The following is a 22,250-nucleotide window of genomic DNA, read 5'->3' on the forward strand; positions in this document are numbered from 1 at the left end:
TATATATATATATATATATATTTTAACATCATCATTTACATCTTCTATATTTAAATATAATTGGAATAATTTAATTTTAATTTTAGTTTTTTATTTTTTTCTCATATAACTTTATAATAATTATTACTATATATATATAGAAGTCCTTTAAAATTAATTTTTATATATTTTTTACTCACTAAACTATAATTTTTTGGTTATTATGTTATATTAAAAATAACCAATAACATTGAGTTTAATGAACAAATAGTACCCGCTAAGATGCTAGGACAAACATAATGTGTTATCGAATGTTATGGACTCATGGGTAGGTTTATTTTTTATTTTTTTTTATGAAAATAAGAAAGTTGAGAGTTATATTTCATGATAAGATTTTATGAATATATAAATCTGACTCTTAAATTTATAATTTAAATAATAAAAAATTTATAACACATATTAATCTTCTAATTTTTTATTTAGAAAAAAAACACAAGCATAAATTCGATCTTTAAATTTTTTTAATTTTAATAAATGATACATATAAGTCTGATTTTCAAATTTTTAACATCCAAATCTGATTTGAATTTTTTAAATGGTCCGCTATAATTTTATAATAACTCCTCATTTTCATGATATAACAAAAATACAAAAGACACGTTATATTAAAAATAAAAAGAGTCATTTACATATACATAAATAGGGTCACATAAATACAAGTCACCAATGTAGAATTAATATTTAATTTAATTCTGAATTTGTAAGCGAATTTTAATTTAATTCATAAAATTTTAATTATCTTTATTTAATCTCTAAAATTTATAAATTTTTTTGTATTAGTTTTTGAAATGATTTTTAGTATAAAAAAACACTGATATAAATAGTCACGCTAAAACTTATAATATAATGTAGAATTGTATTTTATCACTTATTTTATTAGATAAAATTTTAATAAATACCACTTACAATATTAATTTTGAATTATTTAAATGCTAAAACTAGAATGATATCATTTTATAGAGCTAACGTAGTATTTAACTATTTATAATAACATTTCATTAATGTTTATACATTAAAAATTATTTTAAAGATTAACATAAATTATGTTTATAAAATTTAGAGACTAAATAAAAATAATTAAAATTTTAAAGACTAAATTAAAATTTGCATATAAATTTAGAGATCAAATTAAATATTACTGGGCGAATATGTATCAAAAAGTATGTTTATTAAATAACTAAATATTATAAATCACATAAGAAACTAACCCATCTTCATCTTCATCTAGTCCATCTCAAATCTCAATCATTTCATAACATAGCAAAGCACGTGCCTGCGCCCTTTCGCTTTCTCAGTTTCTGTGTCTTTCCCCCAACATCACGTGCCTTCAATTTCATTTCAATTCAATTCTTCGTTGCTTTGGGTGCCGCTCACCCTCTGCATTTTCCTTCCAAACTTCTCATACAGTTAAACAGAGAAAAAAAAAACAAAAAAAAAAAAGAAAAAGAAAGAAAGAAAAAAAAAAAAAAGGAGGGAGCATTGGCGGGAACGCATAACGAAATTAAATGATGTGACGCAAACACAAATTAATATAATCAAAATGAATAAACTCACCCGGCTACTTACCGGTGGCCTGTCCACGCCGCCGTCGCCACCGCCAACACCAATGCGGTCGCCGTCTCCGTCGCCGGTGCGGTCTCCGCGGTCGCCGCGACACTACCGCCACGTCCGCTCCAAGGTGAGCCGATTCACGACAGGGCAGCGGCTCCTGTGGCTGGTCCTATCGATCCTGCTCCGCCGCCAGGGCATTTTCCTCTTCGCTCCTCTCGTCTACATTTCTTGCATGCTCCTCTACATGGGAACCGTCGCCTTCGACATTGTTCCGATAATCAGCCACCGCTCCGCCCCTGGCTCCGTCTACCGTAGCCCGGAGCTTTATGCCAAGCTCCGGCCTGATATTGAAAATGATGATTCTTCTACTGATGCGGTTCGTGTTCATCTTTTCTAGATTTTGCTTCCGTTTTTTCTTGTGGCGCATTCTTTTTGCTTCTTGTCTATTTTTTCGCAGAAAATTTATTTTGTCTGGCGCGCGTGATTCGGCCAATGATGCATGCATCATGTTAGGCCGTTTAGTGTCATGGTGTGGGTGATTAAGGTTTTTATTTTCATTTTATGATGAACGTTGAATTTGGAAAATCTTTTGATTTGGACCTCAAGTCGTGGAAAGTTATTTCAACATGAAGAATTGGATAATGCGTGATGATAATATTGAGTAGGAGACTTTTTTCTTGTGTGTAGAATTTAGATATGGCTTTAACGTTTTGTTTTGCTCATGGTTTTGTATTGGATAGTGAGATATGGCTTTAACCTTTTATGATTTTCTTTGTTGGCCTTTGGTTTTTCTATTGGTTTTGATAAATTGCTAATGGGAGGGCAGCATTTTAAATATTGTAGTAGAGTTTGTTTCAGTACTTAGACTAACCTGCTGAATCGAGTGGCTAGAATTCTGATGACAGCAAAACGAGTAGTATTCACAAAGTATTGTAAACTGTAAAGGATTGTTGTAACAGATGCTACTCTCAAATAGGAAATACAAAATGTATTGGTCTAACATTGAGAATGATGAACTGAAAATGTATCAAAATTGCATTCAAAGATAACTACAAGTATACAAAAACACCCTACTGAATCATTGACCCCCCTCAATTCACATCTGTAATGAATAGACACATTGGAATCAATAGCCAGAAGGGAGATAGGTGATTAATATTCCAAACAAGGAAATTGATATGACAATTCACATTTCACACTTTCCTTTGATGCTTTTCTCCCTTGCAACTGAGTTTAACCACTAATTGGGCCTATTGGACTAATATCATAACAAAGATTTCAAGTATTGGAATTAAAACTTATTCCAATACTACCAACATGAAGACTCCTCATCCCCTATAATTCCTCTGGTAGGTTCTTCTCTTAAGAACAGTATAATGGAGACGCCATCTTGTTGCGACCTTGATTGCAACATTTGATAATGCGAGAACATGACTTTGTTCTTCTGCTTAGATTTTTGTAGAAAATGTGCTCTTGTGCATTACCATTGACGCCATTATTGTTGTTCTTGTTGCTATCATAAATTTAGTATTTTTCTTATTTTGATAAAAAAGAAGAAACTTTTGAGATGAAGAAAAGAGGTATGCAAAATGAGAGAGGTACAAGAGACCCTCTCTAGTTAGCAGGTAAGAATGCAACGCATAATATCATTGGTTTGGGATTCTTTTGAGGCTTGATCATAAATATTATTGAAGGTATTTTGTCTAGGGAAAATCTATGTTTGTTCTGCACTAATTCCCCCAAAACTATGGGCTTATATAGCTTTTTTCCATTTTTCCCAGCTTCTTTGTGGGTTATTTCCAAGTCATTCATAGTATGTCACTGTCTGCTTAATATTTTACTTTCTTTGTCATTTTTTTCCCTGTTAAGTTTGCTACTTTAGTGAGAAAAACATAAATAACCTCCTTTCAGATATCAACAATATGGAAAATCCCGTATGAAGGTGGTGAGTGGAAACCATGCATAAAGAGATCTTCACAAGGTACTTTCGTATATATGCCCATAGAGATTGGCATGCCTTGTTACTTGGTTCATTCTCGTAACATGTTTTCTTTATGAGGATACCTTGTCCTCACTGATGTACTCTTCTCTTTCTCTTCAATAAATTTCCTTTACTATAAATGGAACCAAAAAAAAGGAAAGAATATTCAGAAGTATAATATGAAGTGTCAATTCACAGCAAAACCCATGTTATTTTTCTCATTTCATCCCTTCTAAGTATTTTGGAACTTCTATGCCACCAATTTGTGTATTCCTTTTTGTGTACACTAAATTGTGGATAACTTGTAAACCATGTTGTGCATTGTTCTTATTGCGAGACCTTTAGTTTGTCTTATTGCATTTTACTGTTTACTTTTAACTATTGGGAAATGTACCTCCAGTTTTGTTGCTTATGGCATTATCATTGTATTCAATATTAATATAATTTTTTATTTACATTTTTTTAATAGCCCTTCCCGAGTCTAATGGATACATATACGTAGAGGCTAATGGAGGCTTAAATCAGCAAAGGACATCAGTTAAGTTTTCTGTACATTCATTCTTTTCATTTGTTGTGTGTTGAATTTAGCACTGCTCTTGACTTATTTATTTAATGAATCTTGTGTTATATAGATATGCAATGCGGTTGCTGTGGCTGGCTATCTGAATGCCACACTATTGATCCCCAATTTTCGTTATCATAGCATATGGAAAGATCCTAGGTTAGTTTTCTCATTTTTTTAATTCTAGCTTTTCATAACTAGAAAATTCTACTGTCTTGACTACTACAATAATTATAGTTCCTACATTTTAGTGGTGTCTTTGTGGTTAGGGGATACATATGTTATTGTATATGGCTGATATGTGCTTATGAAGGCTAGAGATATAGGATGGTTTCAGTGAATATAGTCATATACTGTTACAGACAATTTGCAAGTTTATTACCATTTGTAATTTGACTTCGTAACATTTATCTCAAAAGATTTGTTTCTAACTAAATATCCTAAAAGTAAAGCCAAATCAATATTAAACTAATTAGGAGTTACTAATCAATGTTGGGGAAGATAAATATGTTTGTCCTTTTCCAGTCCAAAATGCCCTCTCTCTTAAATAGGCTATGCCCTCAACACCAGGAGTTACCCAGAAATGAAATTAGGAAATTATTCGGTAACAGAAATTAGAGGTAAGGAATCACCCTTGACGTGGGCAATTTATTTTGGAAACAAAAACCGCCTTTTGTATGTATGTGCAGAAACTGATCAACAGACTAAAGCAAACCCAACACGGACCAAAAATACCAAAATTTTTTTCCAAAGGAATTGCAGAATTTGCTGGGAAGTGGATTGATGAGTCACAGCTTCAGAATCTGATCTACATGACATGCATGGAGGAGAGACTAGAATGAACTGTATCAGCCATCGAAGCTGCAAGAAGTGACTAGTTTTCAATTATATTAAGCAGTCCGAATAAAGGCTTTTAGAATTTCAAATTGGCTTATCTAATAAAATCTCTCCTTTGTGGTAGAGTGCCTAAGAAACTAAAAGATTGTAAATAAAAAACAGCAATAGAACCAAGCTTTATCGTTTAGATTAGGTATTGTTATTTCTACTTGCTAGTAGGTTTTGGCAAGGTATCCTTGTTGTCTTTGGTCATGCTTACTTCCCTGGTTTTCGTATGCTGGTTCGATAAATGTTCATTCTCCCATTATGGTATTAGTTCGGAGTATTATCTCTTATCTTCCATGTAAGGGCTGCTTCATAATCAATTATACTACGATGTTCTTTTTGTAGTTTCTGTTCAGTGCCATTTTCCAGGATTAACTGCTTTGCTTCTTATCAATATTACAGTTTTAATGACTTGTGAGTTACTTGGTAGGTTTTCCCATTGTTGATCAATGTATTTCATTTTAGTTAGACTAAGTTTTTTCATGTTGTTTGAAATTTCCAGCAAGTTCAAGGACATTTTTGATCAGGACTATTTTATCAACACCTTGAAAAATGATGTATGGGTGGTTGAAGATGTTCCTGAGTATCTAATGGAAAGATTTGGCGACGACATGGCAAATGTTTATAATTTTAGGATCAAGGCATGGTCATCTATTGCATATTACAAAGATGTGGTCCTACCAAAGTTACTTGAAGAGAAGTGAGTATATGATATTCATTTGATGGATCTAACGCTTATTGCCATTTGTCTCCTAAGAGCTAAACATATCAAAGTATTTAATGCATGCCAACTCAGAAAACTTTAATATAAAATCAATGATGTTGCATGAGGTCAAATGTAGGATGGTGAAGAAAAACTAACAATGAGTTCAGTGTTGCAAGAGTGGGAATGTGTTTTTTTTCAATAGTACACCACTCACAAAATTCCCAAAGAGGTGAGGGACACAAACCAAAACCCAACTGAAATCACAGAACAACAATAGTCTAAAAGCAACTAGAACTAGAAATCAGAGACAACCTATATCAACTAGAAGACAAAAGAAAATAAGAACACTGCTGCCAAATCAAATAACTCCCAAGTCTAATCAAATCACCCTAATATATACAAGAGCCCAACTGAGTGTGAATGCTGTGTTGATTGAGTCGATACACTAGACAAGATTTTATACCAACAAATCCACTTGAAAGAAGGTTGAGGTGACAATGGAATATTATTGTATGCTCCTCGAGTACATTCGTGCATTCTCCAAGAGAATCCACAACTGCTCATTTCAATTTGTAAATATAATATTAATTAAAATGCTTTGATGAAGCCCCTGTCTTTCTTGCCCCCCCATTTGAATGCAGATAGAATAGGACTAAAGTTTCCTAGGGTCTTGGTGTAATTTTTGTTTTTTCCTGAGCCATTTGGCCCCCTCTCATAAAAAAAAATTATACATAAATTAAGAATGAGTAGTTATGTTTATTCTTGGAGCAATAAATTTGCTTCAAGAGCATGGCAAAATTTTACAGGTAACAACTATATTGTAAAAGATGATAAAATCATTAGGTGATCTATCTCTATGGATTTGTTTCTGTTTATTACTCAGTTAATATACTTTCATATGCTTGTGTCAAGTTAGGCTGCCTACATTACTTTCTTTGGGTTTGGCCCTTTCTAGGACCCTGCATTGCATAATACAAGAGCTTGTACACTGGGCATTTTTAAATATCCTATTCCTTGCTCTGCAATTTAGATTTTTTTTTTTTTTTTAATGCATATTGACCTTAATGCTATGATGCTTGGTTATATCATTTCATATTTATAGTTTCACAAGAGGAAAACAAGTATATGTTTTGTCTTGTTTTACAGATTTTATTGATTAAATCATGCAGGGTTATAAGGATTTCTCCTTTTGCAAATAGATTGTCTTTTGACGCTCCTCCAGCTGTGCAGCGTCTTAGATGCTTAGCAAATTATGAGGCTTTACGATTCGCAAGTCCTATATTGACCTTGGGTGAATCTTTGGTTGCAAGAATGAGGAAACATAGTGCAATAAATGGCGGAAAGTATGTGTCTGTACATCTGCGTTTTGAAGAGGTTGGCTTTAGTCAGATTTAAAAATTGCTTTGAAGTATGAATGTTACACTACTGAGTAATCTTTGAAGCAGCTGTTGTGTATTGCTTTCCAATGTGCAGGATATGGTTGCCTTCTCTTGTTGTACTTTTGATGGCGGAGAACATGAGAAAGAAGAAATGATTGCGGCACGGGAAAGAGGTTGGAGAGGAAAATTCACAAGACCTGGGCGAGTTATACGCCCTGGGGTAATCAGGATCAACGGGAAGTGTCCCCTCACTCCATTAGAGGTATTATTTCCCTAAATGTCCAGTTACCTTAGTGTAGGAGGAGGACCAAGATTTTAGGGAATACATTTATTGTAGTTTTTACTCTTGCTAGGATATCCAAAAGTTTCCTGTAATGTGCTCTTTGCTTGGTCACTTTCATCTTGTTAGTGTTGTTATTCAACAAGAATGATAAAAATTTCTCTCATTTCATTTGCTTAAGATATGGTCAATGCCTTCTTGCATGTTGTTAGGTTGGCCTCATGTTGAGAGGAATGGGTTTTGCAAAGAACACATCTATCTATTTGGCTTCTGGTAAAATACATAATGCAAAGAAAACAATGGTCCCATTATTAGAAATGTTTCCTAATTTGCATACAAAGGAGACCTTGGCATCTAAAGAGGAACTAGCTCCATTCAAGGTATGAATTCGCTTGCCACAACCCTACTCATGAACTTTGATTAAGTGCCACCTGTGATTTTGACTTGAGTTACTTCTTCTAGAATTACTCTTCCAGGATGGCTGCCATAGACTATACCGTTTGTCTTCAGAGTGAGGTGTTCGTGACAACACAGGGTGGTAACTTCCCCCATTTTCTTTTTGGCCACAGAAGATACTTATATGGAGGACACGCTAAGACAATTAAGCCTGATAAGCGGAAATTAGCATTACTATTCGATGGTCCCAGTATTGGGTAATTGTTACTTCAGTATATCTTTCTTCCTGTCCAATTTTATTTTGAAAATTGAGTCATCTTTTAAAGATAAGATATATTCTGAAGGGGGAATATTTGAAGTTTAATTACTAGTAGTACAAAAGGGAGTGGGTTTCTTAACAAGCTCATTTTTAACAAGGAGGATGTTGTTGTTGGCTTGTTGCGCTTGTTCTTTACTGATTTGGAGGGCTTTTCTACCCCTTTGAATAACCAATAATAATCTGTTTGACTGTTTGAGTATACAAAGATGTTCCTAGTTGTTTACCTGAGCTATTATTTTATCAAAAATACTATGTCAACAGATAGTTTTGACAACTATACGCGACAACTATAGAAAGCAAGAGATGTGTGTATTATGGGCCACGTATAAGAAGCTCAAAATGTGCATCTCTTTATTTTATTTTATTAGTTGAAAGTATCTGACCTCCATTGATTTGATTACTTTCACAGATGGAAAACTCTGAAAGAAGAACTGCTGAGCATGAGGTCTCACAGTGATGAAAAAGGAATTGAGCTGAAAAAACCAAATGAATCAATATATAGCTTTCCATGCCCGGATTGTATGTGCCGCTTAAACAGAACCAATGATTCAAGAAGTTCAGCAAAGTAGTCCCCTCAGTATTTGACAAAACTTTACTGCATATGGTTTGTGAGCATGCCTCGCCGCTTGCTAACTGCCTACTAGTTTTTTGTTAGTTCAATGCTTTTTAAATTTTTTTCCCTTCTGATGAGAGGGCATAACCCCAATTTTCGGAGGTTTACACGATTTTGCTCAAGGCCATAGATCTGAATCATATATCTATGGGGATTGGATCAAGGGAGTCACATCCTTGCTTTTTGTACATGATGCTGATTGAGAATTGAGGACAAAATTGTTTTAGGTGCAGGACTCTACTCCAGAACATTGACTGAACCGTGGCCATGTACATTAGCTGGAGAGAATGATCTGTGTTAAGTCTGGAGCAACAGATTTTTCTGTCTACATCTAACAAAAATTTCAGGGTATTTTGTTTACCCTTCTATTCAGGTCCTTTTGTTAATTTCATACCTGTATCTCACATGTATTATTCCTTTACATTGGTACTCAATTGTTCTGGTGGTGATGCCAGTTTATGTAATTAATTTACCTACTTTGCTCCACCTCCTTTGGGCGATGAGACTTTTCCTTTCTATAAGAAAATGTAATTAATTTACCTTTAGTAGATTGTGTTATCTAATTGTTGTTTTTGTTTTTATTTTGCACATGCATATAAGCTATGTTTGGATCGGTAGCAGTGGAATGAAATGAAAGAGAACCAGGATTAATTGAAGGAAACATAGTGAAATGATACAATTATTTGTATGGAGAAATAAGTATTATGATCCACTATCCTATTTCCTTCCATAATTAGAGACAAGAAAAGTGAGGTATAAAAAATAGTTGAGTTGCATAAAACTTGTTAGATTTTAAATAGCCTGATTAGATAGTCACCAAAAAAAAAAAAAGCCTGATTAGATTATTTTATTTAACAAAACCATATAGCATTTTATCTGTGATGCTAAGTGTCAAATATTTTAACTAAGAGTTATCTTTATTTTAACGATAAAATATTATTTTAGTCCTTAATGTTTCAAATATTATTTCTGTCCTTAAAAGTTTCAAATGGATTCAATATAAAATGAATAATTAATAGAATGATTAATGTGGATATTAATGTTATTGTTAGGATTAAGTACGATTTTGGTTTCTAGATGACGAAAATTTATTTCGTCTCCGGCCATTCTTTTGCTACAAAATAGTCCTGAAGGTTTCAGTTTGTTTTAAAATCGTCATTCGAACAAAAATACCCTTCTCCCTTCTACCCCAAAATTAACCAAATGCAAAGGCGTAGAAATACAAGCAAATGCAAAAACAAAAGCAGGCAAAAGCAGAAGCAGTGAAATAACACCAACAATAAAACAACAACAATGGATAATAAAATCAGAGCAACAATAAAAACAAAACTAGAAGCAGAAGTAGAAGCAAAAGCAGAAACGGCGAGGAGCATCGACGACCGAGTGAGAAGGAGGAGCAGAAACGGCAAGCGGCACGCGAGTGGCCGCAGCGGCGCTGAACGCGGTCTCCCTCTCCTTCCGATCTCTCTCTTCTCCATTTCTCCTCTCTTGCTCTCTGTTTTCCCTTCTGATCTCTTTCTTCTCCCTTGCTTTCTGTCTCCCCCCTCTTCATCCGTGTGTGTGGCGGTTTTCCCTTCTGTTCTCTCCATCATAGGCGGCGGCGCAGCGACGCTACCTTCCCTTCCCCCTTCTTCCCTCCCCTCCCCCCACCCGCATCTCTTTCTCCCTCTTGTCGTTCCCTTTCTTTCTTTCTTTTTTCTTTTTATTTTATTTTATAATTTTTTTAGTTAGGAATAATTTGGTAATAAAAATAAAAAATTTGGTAAGAAAGACGATTTTAAAACAAACTGAAACCTTCGGGACCATTTTGTAGCGAAAAAAAAGGTTGGGAACAAAATAAATTTGCGGCCTCTATGTTAGGGACCAAAATCGTACTTAACCCTTATTGTTAAGTCATATCTTCTTTCTGTGTTAGAAAAACATAACCAAAATTCAAATCCTATCGATCAATCATCAACGTTCCAAAATCAGAAGAAAAACATTTACGTTAGTGATTATTGGTGGATCGATTTTATTTAAGTACCGAAGTCAAACATTATTAGTTCTTTAATATGTTATGTTAATTGTTCGTGTGAAATTTAATTGTGGGGCAACATTGAACATGTTTGAAACTTTGAGACTGAAATAGGAAATTTCAAACGTTTAAAGATTAAAATAGGACGTTTAAAACGTTAAGTACCAAATTAAGACTTGATTCAAATATTAGGACCAAAATAATATTTTATCCTTATTTTAAGGGTTAACAAAACAACATGGAAATTGAATTGAAGCCTTAAATATAAAATGCTTGAAAAGAAGTTCAGCTAGCATGAGATGTGAGATAATTCTGCTAAGCACAAACACAATAATGCATATTTATTTATTTATCCCAATAATATAGTTCAAATAGAAACTAAGAATCAATAATGTTTTACAGCTTCATGTCCGTTGAATCTAACAACTATATTTAGTTATTTACGGCCAGTTCATGGCGGCATAAATCCCTCTCTCCAATGAATTAAACTAAAGAGCGTACTAAAATTGGAGAAGGTAAAAGAATTAGAGGAATCTAATTTTGGTTCAACTACTGCACGACATAACCCTAATTATCCACTAAAGGATATAGTCTTATAACAATGTAGAATCGGCAAATTTTGGTGATACTATTCTAAATCTGCAGGATTTTTGCAGCTTTCAAATAGAGTGGAGAAACACCTACTCAAGGAGCTTGTTGCAGGTGCCAACCCCAACTGCGGCTGCGAGATGCCATGCAGCATGAATGTATGGAGTTTTAGGAAATAAATCGTCAGCTACGAAGAGCATTCCACCCACCAATGACGACATCTTATGCACTGTATGAGCCATTCTCAAATCTGGATCTTTCAGTGCCCTTCTTGCAAATGCTACCTGAATCAATATTTTGTTTTTCCCGTCACGAAGACATGCTTAAATATAAGAGAGAAGGACAAATAGGTCCATGATCTTTTGCTCCGAGGATATTTTTGTCCCTGACCATTGAAAAATACTTTTAAGTCCTTGACCTTCACAAAACTTTGACGAATCAGTTCCTAACTGAGGCATTTGGACAGATCAGTCCCTGACGGAGGCATTTGGACGGAGGGACTGATCCGTCCAAGTTTTGTAAAAGTCAGGGACTTAAAAGTATTTTTCAATGGTTAGGGACAAAAATGTCCGCAGGACAAAAGGTCAGGTACCTATTTGTCCTTTTCTCTAAATATAAAATTTAGCTTACTTTTAAAACAACTAAAATGGTTATTTTGAAAGCCTTATCATCTAATACGACAACAATTATAGCATTAAAAAGGATAAGGATCAAATGATTTTGAAAATACAATTTAGGTTATGTTCATTATTCAATTTAATTATGGCATATAAATCCATCAATCAAAAAATTCAAGTTTATGTTAGTTACCAACTTAGTTATCAACTTTCTGCATGATTTTCTGGCACAACAAAATTATCTATTATAGAAATGAAAACTAAGGAATCAAAACAAAGTTGTTACAAACAGGTTACCTCCATCATCCCAGTGTGAATAACTGAAACCATCATTGGGTGAACTGGAAGAAACACTGCAGAAGCAGCCATTAGTAACTTCGGGTTCTCATTCGTAAGGGCCCTCGACAGACACTGCAGAACAATTTAAAGTTTGCATTAAAAGTTGATCTCAAAAGTGATTGACTCAAGGAAGAACAAAAGCAATATCACATCAGGCAACAAAGAAAAAATGAAAAATTGAAAATACATGGAGAACATATATAGATTGTGTCACTTGCATAAACACAGTGAATACATTGTTGATAAATGCACCCAAGTCATCCCAGAACAAGATACTAAGTAACCGTAAATAATGTACATATGAACACATTACTTACAACGGTTGCTGTGGCTATCATTGTGTAGTCAACCCATCTCAAAAATTTCCTCCACTTCCCTTTTGAAGAGTGGTACATGCTTGAGGCCACTCCAACTCCAATTAATGAATTGGCATACAACTTACAACTAAGATTCTTCCTACATTACAAAATTATTCATAAGACAAGAAAGAAAAGAAGGTTTTCTAGCCAAAAGAACTTAGAAATGTACAGAGACTAGAGTAATAAGTTACCTGGGAGCTTGCATTCCAAGAGCAACAAAAGGAACTGAAGTAAGCACATTAGCAACTCTTTCCGCAAGATGCATATCCCCTGGAAAAGGGATAAAGTAATGTGTAAATTATGTGGTCCTTTTACTTCATACTGAGCCGCTATAGCCAAGTGATCAAGGGTTCAATCTTATCACTCAACTTGGTCTTTAAATGAAAAAGTTAAATTTCAGCAAGAGATACGTGCCAAACATTGGATTGACCACACTAAAAACCAAACGGAGTCTTGTTTAGTATGCATATTTGGAGAAAAAATCATTTAGGAATCTCCACATAATAATTTAAGGTTCTAGTAAAGTTGGTCCTTAAGATGAAATTGGACTATTCACAGGAAATCAATAGGGTAACATCAAAGGGAAAGAAAATCTCTCAATAATACCATGACTAGGATTACAACAATGGATGGGTCTCAAGCATGCCGGTCTTTGTTGCCATAACCGTCTGGAAAACGTGTAAGTAGTAAGTTTTACAATCAAGACGAAATTGTAAGGCATTTCTGAGAGAGAGATGCATTTCACTTACTGCATTAACAGCAGCTGATTTGTTTCAGTAGTTGAAGATCCACATGTTGATGCATGTAAGTCCCCGTTTTGATTATCCTCTGTCAAACCAAATGGTGAATGAGGTTCAACATGGACCCCATGGACACCCTCAAGGGCTTTACTGCGTTTTAGTATACTGTTAGGATTCATGTGCTTTTTGTCACACGAAGTGCAGATCAACTTGAGTGCCAGCAATTTGCTGGCACCAGTTTGGATGGAAAGTTCTGAGTGCTAGCCAATTCCCCTGTATTAAAATTATAAATTTATAATATTAGTGTTGATTTATAAAATCCAGAATGCAAATGAAGTGTTTAATACCAAAGATATAAATTAACTCAAGCGACCTACTATATGTACTAAATTTCCATTTCATTGGCCCTACCAAATAGTATGAACAAACATATCTAAAATCGATGGGTACTAGATGATATATACATCAAATGATTTGCCATGCTAGAATCAAGCTTGACTTCTAAGTTAAAAATATGTCACAACTTATTTTTTGGATATCCTATAATCCATTTTTAAGATTGTCTTTAACCTAGACATTTCCATGTCATCCCTTTTTCAGTTTGTCCGAAGTAAGACAACCAAAACAAATCAAATAGTAGACATGTAACATGGGTCACTGCTACATGTGAAGCCATAACTGTTGCCAGTGGCAATATGCACAGAACAAGAACGTAAACACGTGGAATTTGGACAGCCAATCGGTAAATGCACACGGGGAACGGGGTTGTGCAGAAGAAAATCCACTCTCATAGTCCAGTGTGTTTATTATCAAGGGAAGGATTCACTCAATTTATTTTTTGACTTGAATAAGTCAAGTGTAATCTCTCGCCATCTAATTCTTAACCTGCATGTCTTGTTTGAATCCCACATAAATTAGTAAGAGATCACAGCTAACATTGTCAAGTGAACAAATAAATTTAGAGGATCTAGTTCCCGGTTCCCATTCATTCAATATAAACTCCATCTTCTAGCAATCTTACAACCATATATTTAAGATAGTCATCAAATGTTTCTATTTCAACATCATATTCATTCAATTCAACTAAGAATGAATGTTTAGTTAAACTCAACCGTTTCATATATGTTATCTCCTATGCTTGGTCCAACAGCAATTGGCATTGTCAACTAATAATGAATGTTTAGTTAAACTAAGAATACAAAGTGGATAACCCCACTTCCTAATAATAACATGCTTACATGGTTGTTAACATATTCATATAAACATACAATAGAATTGCAAAAGCATAATAACAACATTTTAACAACAACAACAATTTAGGAGCATCTATAATACAATTGAATGAATCAATACGAAAATTAAGTGTGTGCTGAGAGAGAGAGAAAGAGGGAGAACCTGTATAGAGGGAGATATGGAGAAGTAGTTGGTTGAATTCAGTGAATAAAAAGGAAAACTTTATGAATGTTGATGAAAGAAAACAAAAAAGGGAATGGAATAAAGAAGAGGAAGATGCTCCTGAACAGAAGAATCTTCCTCCTTGAGTCCAAGGATATTCGCCCCCACAGCGAATTTCACCAAATCAACATTAAAATCACTAATTATCGCTGCTTCCGTGTTTTATTTTAAATCATCGACAGTTTCTTCCAAAAGTAGTTAAGTTCCACATACGAAGGATTTACCACTTCCGTTTCACGGACAAGCGTTTTTCTTTTTACTAATTTGACTGCCGAAGACTATCCTTGTAGGAATTAGGATTCGGATTAATAGTAAAATAGAATAAGGGTTTAGGGTTTAGTTTTTTATACTTAAATTAACTATTAAAATTCGCTGTTATATATATATTATATATATATATAATATATAAAATATGTGTTGTTTAATTTATTTTTAATTTATATTTTTATATTATTAACTGATTTTAGTATATATTTAATATAATTGTTAATTTTTTTATATTTACTTCATGAAACATTTTTTTTTTATTAAAAATAGAGAAATTCGTCTATAATTTCTAAAGTAACTCGTTGGTTACTTAACGAAACTTATTTTATATATAATGATTCAATTGTATTTAGTTTTTTAAATAATTTTATAAAAAAATAATTTTTAATATAATAATAAATAATTAAACACACTAGACGGAATAATATTTGTTATTCCCCAAGTTTACAATGTTATAAATTATTATTTGTAACTTTGTATAAATTTTACTTGCTACACATCCAAATATTTTTTCATTCAAGTTTATTTAAGTAGGTCCAACACCAATAAAAATTACTCTCATTAAAAGAGCGTTATTACACGGGCTTCTTTTAAATACATCCTCTTCTTTTTCTTTTAAATTCACGCATACCTCCTTCTCCTTCGGGCACGCAGATTCTTCTTCTGCTTCTCTTCTTCCTTCTCTTCCTCTTCTTCTCCTTTTTCGTTATCGTCATCACCAACAACACCAACATTTTGCTAATGGATTATTTTTTTTCGATCGAATTAATAATCTTTAAATTGTAGACGTATGTATTTTTAATTTGATTTTATATAATGGATAATGTTCCGTTCATTTAATATTATACAATTGTTTCACCTTAATAACGCGTTTGGTTTATCATGCAGAAAGCGGTTGTGAATTTGATTTTATATAATGAATAATTATTCATTCATTTAGTACTATACAATTGTTTCACTTTAATAACATGTTCGATTCATTATGAATTGAATTGAATTGAATGGACGCAGTGTTCTAAATTGAATTGAATTGATAATCTCTAAGAGGAAGAGAAGAAGAAGAAGAAAAGAAAAAAAAACCTGCATGTGTAAATTTGGAAGAAGAAGAACCTGCACGTGCTTCGTTGGAAGAAGAAGAAGAAGAAAGAGGAGGAGAAGAAGAAGGAAAGAAGAAGAACCTGCATAAATTTGGAAGAAGAAAAAGAAATACAAGGAGGAGGAGGAGGAGAAGAAGAAGGAAAAAGAGAAAGAAACAGAGAAGAAGCGCATGATTTAAAAAGTTATTACAACAATTTGAATAGACTTAGATAAGAATTTTGGTTGGATGTAGAGTTTTATTCAAATACAATTCATGATTCTTATTTGTTAGAAAGTTTACAATCTTACTTACAATCATATCTATCCAAACTTCAAAGTCATGTCTATTAGAAAATTATTTTAATTTCCTAATTTGTTTGTGGGCATACATATATTAATTATAATCACAAATTATACTATTTCAAATTAAATGACTTATATAATGGTGATCTCATTTATTGTTATAAATACTAAATTGAATAAGTCATTATTACTTTTGATTTGGAATTAAATGAGAATAAAATCAGATATTATATTTTGTTCTTTAGATAATTATCTTTTGGATTTTAGATATATTATCTTTTGGACTTTAGATACTATTTTATTTGAACTTTAAGGTTTAATGAGTGCCATGCTCAAATATAAATAGTGCCTTCAGAATCTCGGTCCCCAATATACTAAAGCCGTCTTTGTCGCTCTTTCCCATCAGAAGAGTCACAATTCAGCCGCTTAGGGATACAAAAGGCTTTGGTTGAAGAAGATCGAAAAAACTACAAAATCCAAATCATTCCATCAATTTCTAACTTTCATGAATAAAAGTACGCTTTCGCATTATGATATATTTTGATGATTCAATATGGATGATTTGGATTAATAAAATTATTTATTCTAATAAATGGTATCAGAGCCATTCTTATTTGAATCATTAAAAATATTTATTTTTTAGTGTTTATTTTACTGGATATATATATATATATTGATTATATGCATTTGGCTTGCAAATCTCTGAATGCAATAAAGCTTGTTTGAATTATATTATTATTACCCACATATTCTTTGTATACATATATATGAACCTACCTGCAAAAGTTTTTTTTTTTTGAATAAATGACCATTTGTATCTATAAAAAATAAAAATACTAACATATGTACTCACATTAAATCGAAATTAGTCACAAAAAAAAAACATTAGATCGAAATTAAATTTGTACCCATGCAAGATTTTTTCTGTGTGACAAAAGTACCCTATGTGGCATAACCTTCCAAAGACAGGATATTTTTGTCACATGGAAAGTATCTTGCGTGGGTACAAGTTTAGTTTCGATTTAATGTGGATATATATGTCAACATTTTTATCTTTCATGAGTATAAATAGTCATTTATTCTTTTTTTTTTGTGATAAAATAAGAATTATCATTATCACATGATGAAATTGAAAATTGTTCAAAATTCTTTTGACTATGTAAATGTGCATACTGTATTTTGACGTTATGGTATTTTGTTGCGTGAATAATCATAATTAATATATTAAATATATAATATTTTGTATTGTCTTAAATTTAATTGTGTGTCATTAATTTGGTATAAAATTAATGGATTATCCTCTTGGGATATAAGAATTATTATACCCACTAATTTTATAAAGATTTAGTTTTGGAATAAATTGATTGAACATTATGGGTCAAAATAGTCTCTTTTGTGAAAATTAATTTATTCAAAACATTAAGAATATGGTGATATATAATTCATGCGAATATTGGTCACCCCAAATGAAGGTCTATATTGGCCGAATTATATACACATATTGATGGTAAATACATGTTTGGGTAACTAATTAAGAATAAAGTAATACTTATTATTTATGCAAACAATAATCGGCCCAAAAAAAGTTTATTGTTTGGCCAAATAATAAGCATTGCACATTTCTGTTTATTTTCTATTAATTATGCGGTCAATAATCGGCTCAAAGGAAGGTTATTGTTTGACCAATTAATAGAAAATATATGCGGTCATAAATAGGTTGTGAAGTTTAGATTTCCATGTGCGCATTAAATCGGTCCAAAGAAAGGCTTAATGTATGACAGGAATTTTGACAATATTAGATTATTGCAATGAGAGTATCACTTACAGTTAATTTTTCTATCCAAAGATTGAAAATTAATGTTGTTCTAGATATCTCAATATGAATTTTTTCCATTATTTAACTAATGTTTACTATATGTTCTTTTGTTCTATGGCTTTAACTACCAATGTTTCTGCACAAATTAGTAGTATTCTTATGCTAAATGGTTCAAACTTTAAAGTTTGGAGGGATACCGTGGAGATTGTTCTCGGTTGTATGAATATGGATATAGCTCTTCAAGAGGAGAAATCCACTTCCACTCAGGAAAATCTCAATGAGGTTAAAATAGAGAAGTGGGAGAGATCCAATCGAATGAGCATTATGATCATGAAGCGCTCAATTCCTGAGGCGTTTTGAGACTCAATTACTAAGGATAAAGATGCTAAACAGTTCCTGAAAGATGTCAAAAAATTCTTTACTAAGAATGAAAAGGTGGAGGCAAGTAGCCTTTTGACCAAACTTGTCTCCATGAGGTATAAAGGTAAAGGGAACATAAGGGAATACATTATGGAAATGTCTCATCTTGCTTCAAAATTGAAAGCACTAAAGTTAGAGTTGTCTGAAGACTTATTCGTGCATTTCATTTTGATCTCCCTTTCTGCACACTTTGGGCAATTCAAAGTGAGTTATAACACTCTGAAGGACACTTGGTCCTTAAATGAGCTTATATGTCACTGTGTGCAAGAAAAAGAGAGACTGCAGCAAGATAAGACTGAAAGTGCTCACATAGCTTCATCTTCTCAGTATAAAAGAAAGCGTGATACTACTACGGATATGCCTTCTCAGTAGAAAAAGGCTAAGAAACAGGATCAAGTTTCAACCTATTTCTTCTGTAAGAAGGTGGGACACATGAAGAATGATTGTACCAAATATGCCACTTGGCGTGTAAAGAAGGGTATAATTCTTACTTTTGTTTGTTTTGAGGTTAGTTTAAGTTATGCACCTGTTGATACTTGGTGGGTAGATTCTGCTACTACTACTCATGTAAGTGTTACTATGCAGGGTTGCCTGTGGAACCGACCGCCAAGTGATGCTGAAAGATACATCTATGTGGCAGATGGCAATATAGTTGCAGTCGAAGCTATAAGAACCTTAAGATTATGTTCCACGAGTGGATTTTACTTGAATTTATTAGAGACATTTTATGCACCGTCATTTAGACGAAATTTAGTTTCTGATTCTCGTTTGGACAAATCAGGTTATTTTTGTTCGTTCGGAGACAATAAAGTCAGTCTCTTTTATAATTCGAATAATATTTGCTCTGGTCATTTGGTGGATAATATATATAGGCTTGACTTAAATTCCTATAATAATGAAATACTGCAAACGGGTACAAAACGAAAGATAAATGAGAATTCGACATCATTATGGCACAAACGCCTAGGTCACATCTCTAAACAGAGAATTCAAAGGCTCGTGTCGGATGAAATTCTTGGACCCCTAAATTTGGCGGACTTTGAAGTCTGCATTGAGTGCATAAAGGGGAAAAGGACAAACGAAAAGAAATTAGGTGCCGAGAGAGCTAAAGATGTCTTAGAATTGATACAAACCGATATATGTGACCCATTTTCTACTGTCTCTTGGAATGGACAACGGTACTTTATTACGTTCATAGATGATTACTCTCGTTACGGGTATCTATATTTAATTCATGAAAAGTCCCAAGTCTTGGATGTTTTTAAGTCTCTCAAAACTGAAGTTGAATTTCAACTTGGAAAGAAAATTAAAGCTGTCAAATTTGATCGTGGTGGTGAATACTACGGAAGATATGACGGTTCAGGTGAGCAGTGTCCCGGACCTTTTGCTCTTTTCCTAGAGGAGTATGGTATTGTTTCGCAATACACTATGCCAGGCAAACTTAGTATGAATAGTGTTGCAGAGCGAAAGAACCGAACTCTTAAGGACATGGTGAGAAGTATGATTAGTCATTCTTCCTTGCCTGAATCACTCTGGGGAGAAGCCTTAAAGACCGCAGTGTGCATCCTTAATAGGGTACCAAGCAAAGCAGTTAACAAAATCTCATGAAATTTGGACTGGGAAAAGGTCCAATATAAAGCATTTGCATATTTGAGGATGTCCAGCTGAAACGCGACCTTATAGGCCGCATGAAAGAAAATTGGACTCAATGACAATTAGTTGCTACTTTGTTGGTTACGCTGAGTGCTCACGGGGGTATAACTTTTACAATCTTGCATCAAGGTCTATTTTTGAAACGGAAAATGCGAAATTTCTTGAGGATGTTGAGTTTGAGGGGAAGGAAATATTAGGAATGTTGTTTTTTATAAGGATTCTGTAACTGACAATGATCAGATCCTTGTGCCTATTGTTGTTCAAGATACAGTTATAGTATAAGAGCAAAATGAGAATCCTACTATAGATTCAGTTACAGTACAAGAGAACAATGAGAATACTGTTGTTGCTCAAGATACTGCTACAGTACAGGAAAATGATGAGAATTCTCCTCAATCCCAACCCATACAGCAAGCTCAACTACCTCAAGAAGTGTCATTAAGGAGATCTATAAGAGAAAGAAGAAGTGCAATTTCGGATGAATATGATGTCCATCTCCAAGAACATGAGGATGGCATTGGTTTGACAGAAAATGACCCAATCAATTTTCTTCAAGCCATGCAAAGTTCTAACTCTGAAAAGTGGATTGATGCCATGAAAGAAGAGATGAAGTCTATAAAAGACAATGACATTTGGGATCTCGTAGAATTACCTGAAGATGTGAAACCAATTGGTTGTAAATGGATATTTAAAACCAAAAGAAATTCTAAGGGTAATGTCGAGAGATATAAAATTCGTCTAGTCGCTAAAGGCTTTACTCAAAAAGAAGGCATAGACTATAAAGAGACTTTCTCTCCAGTATCATCAAAAGACTCTTTTAAAACCATAATGGCACTAATAGCTCATTTTGATTTGGAGCTAGATCAGATGGATGTAAAGACTGCGTTTCTCAATAGTGACATTGATAAAACAATGTATATGGTACAACCAGAAAATTTTGTATCAGGTGATTCAAAATCTATGGTTTGTAAGTTAAAAAAATTCATCTATGGTCTCAAACAAGCTTCCCGTCAATGGTATCACAAATTTCATAAAGTCATTACCTCATACGGTTTTGAGGTGAATATCATAGATGAGTGTGTATACCGCAAGTTCAGTGGGAGTAAATACATCTTTTCGGTCTTATATGTTGATGTCATTCTACTTGCCAGTAATGATATAGGCTTGTTACATGAAACTAAGAAATTCCTATCCAACAAATTCGAAATGAAAGATCTTGGTGATGCCTCTTTTGTATTAGGAATCGAAATACTAATAGATCATTCTCAAGGTATTCTTGGATTATCACAAAAGAACTATATCAAAAAGATTTAAGTAGATATGGCATGAAAAATTGTAGACCAATGGACACACCCGTAGCTAAAGGAGACAAGTTCAGTCTCAAGCAATGCCCTAAAAATGATCTTGAGAGGACAGCAATGCATGATAAACCTTATGCATCAGCACTAGGGAGATTAATGTATGCTCAAGTCTGCACACGTCTCGATATATCATTTATAGTAGGAGTGTTGGGTAGATACTTGAGTAATCTGGGCATGGATCATTGGATAGCTGTTAAACGCGTAATGCGTTATCTGAAGAGAACAAAGGATTACATGCTTACTTATCGGAGATCAGAAAATTTGGAGATCATTGGGTATTCTGATTCCGATTTTGCGGGATGTCAAGACAGTAGACGCTCTACTTCAGGCTGTATCTTCATTTTGGCTGGATGAGCTATTGCATATAAGTCTAACAAACAGACTCTTGTAGCTTTCTCAACAATGGAGGCAGAATATGTTGCTTGCTTTGAGGCATCCAAACATGGCATATGGTTGCAAAACTTTGTCACTGAGCTTCGTATAGTAGATAACATTGAAAAGCCATTAAAAATATTATGTGACAACAAGTCAGT

At 33.5% G+C, this 22,250-nt stretch overlaps 2 protein-coding genes across 2 annotated transcripts; one reads left to right on the forward strand and one right to left on the reverse strand.

Annotated features, from left to right (window-relative positions):
• The first annotated feature begins 1,437 nt into the window (after positions 1 to 1,437).
• LOC107621240 (protein ESMERALDA 1-like) lies at positions 1,438 to 9,271 on the forward strand. Its single transcript, XM_016323273.3, has 10 exons — positions 1,438 to 1,966; positions 3,502 to 3,571; positions 4,041 to 4,108; positions 4,204 to 4,292; positions 5,518 to 5,715; positions 6,891 to 7,095; positions 7,195 to 7,362; positions 7,593 to 7,760; positions 7,843 to 8,033; positions 8,505 to 9,271. The coding sequence occupies exons 1-10, from the start codon at positions 1,580 to 1,582 to the stop codon at positions 8,662 to 8,664; spliced, it is 1,704 nt and encodes a 567-aa protein (XP_016178759.2). The 5' UTR covers positions 1,438 to 1,579; the 3' UTR covers positions 8,665 to 9,271.
• A 1,767-nt stretch (positions 9,272 to 11,038) lies between these two features.
• Positions 11,039 to 15,100, reverse strand: LOC107624385 (uncharacterized). Its single transcript, XM_016326885.3, has 7 exons — positions 14,761 to 15,100; positions 13,375 to 13,638; positions 13,232 to 13,293; positions 12,817 to 12,895; positions 12,584 to 12,722; positions 12,225 to 12,338; positions 11,039 to 11,594 (listed from the first exon to the last, which is right to left on the reverse strand). The coding sequence occupies exons 2-7, from the start codon at positions 13,542 to 13,544 to the stop codon at positions 11,403 to 11,405; spliced, it is 756 nt and encodes a 251-aa protein (XP_016182371.1). The 5' UTR covers positions 13,545 to 13,638; positions 14,761 to 15,100; the 3' UTR covers positions 11,039 to 11,402.
• Between the last annotated feature and the right edge of the window lie 7,150 nt (positions 15,101 to 22,250).

The sequence above is a fragment of the Arachis ipaensis genome, chromosome B10 (genome assembly GCF_059453495.1).
Source record: "Arachis ipaensis isolate K30076 ecotype BB chromosome B10, ASM5945349v1, whole genome shotgun sequence".
Lineage (NCBI taxonomy): Eukaryota > Viridiplantae > Streptophyta > Magnoliopsida > Fabales > Fabaceae > Arachis > Arachis ipaensis.

What these genes read in the sequence shown, in the direction of transcription:
- LOC107621240 (XM_016323273.3), top strand. Translation starts at nt 1,580, where the DNA reads ATGAATAAACTCACCCGGCTACTTACCGGTGGCCTGTCCACGCCGCCG. An exon ending in TAAATCAGCAAAGGACATCA is followed by an intron (nt 4,109 to 4,203) that starts GTTAAGTTTTCT and finishes TGTGTTATATAG; the next exon opens with ATATGCAATGCGGTTGCTGT. An exon ending in AGCATATGGAAAGATCCTAG is followed by an intron (nt 4,293 to 5,517) that starts GTTAGTTTTCTC and finishes TGAAATTTCCAG; the next exon opens with CAAGTTCAAGGACATTTTTG.
- LOC107624385 (XM_016326885.3), bottom strand. Translation starts at nt 13,544, where the DNA reads ATGAATCCTAACAGTATACTAAAACGCAGTAAAGCCCTTGAGGGTGTC. An exon ending in TGATAGCCACAGCAACCGTT is followed by an intron (nt 12,339 to 12,583) that starts GTAAGTAATGTG and finishes ATTGTTCTGCAG; the next exon opens with TGTCTGTCGAGGGCCCTTAC. An exon ending in TTCACACTGGGATGATGGAG is followed by an intron (nt 11,595 to 12,224) that starts GTAACCTGTTTG and finishes ATATTGATTCAG; the next exon opens with GTAGCATTTGCAAGAAGGGC.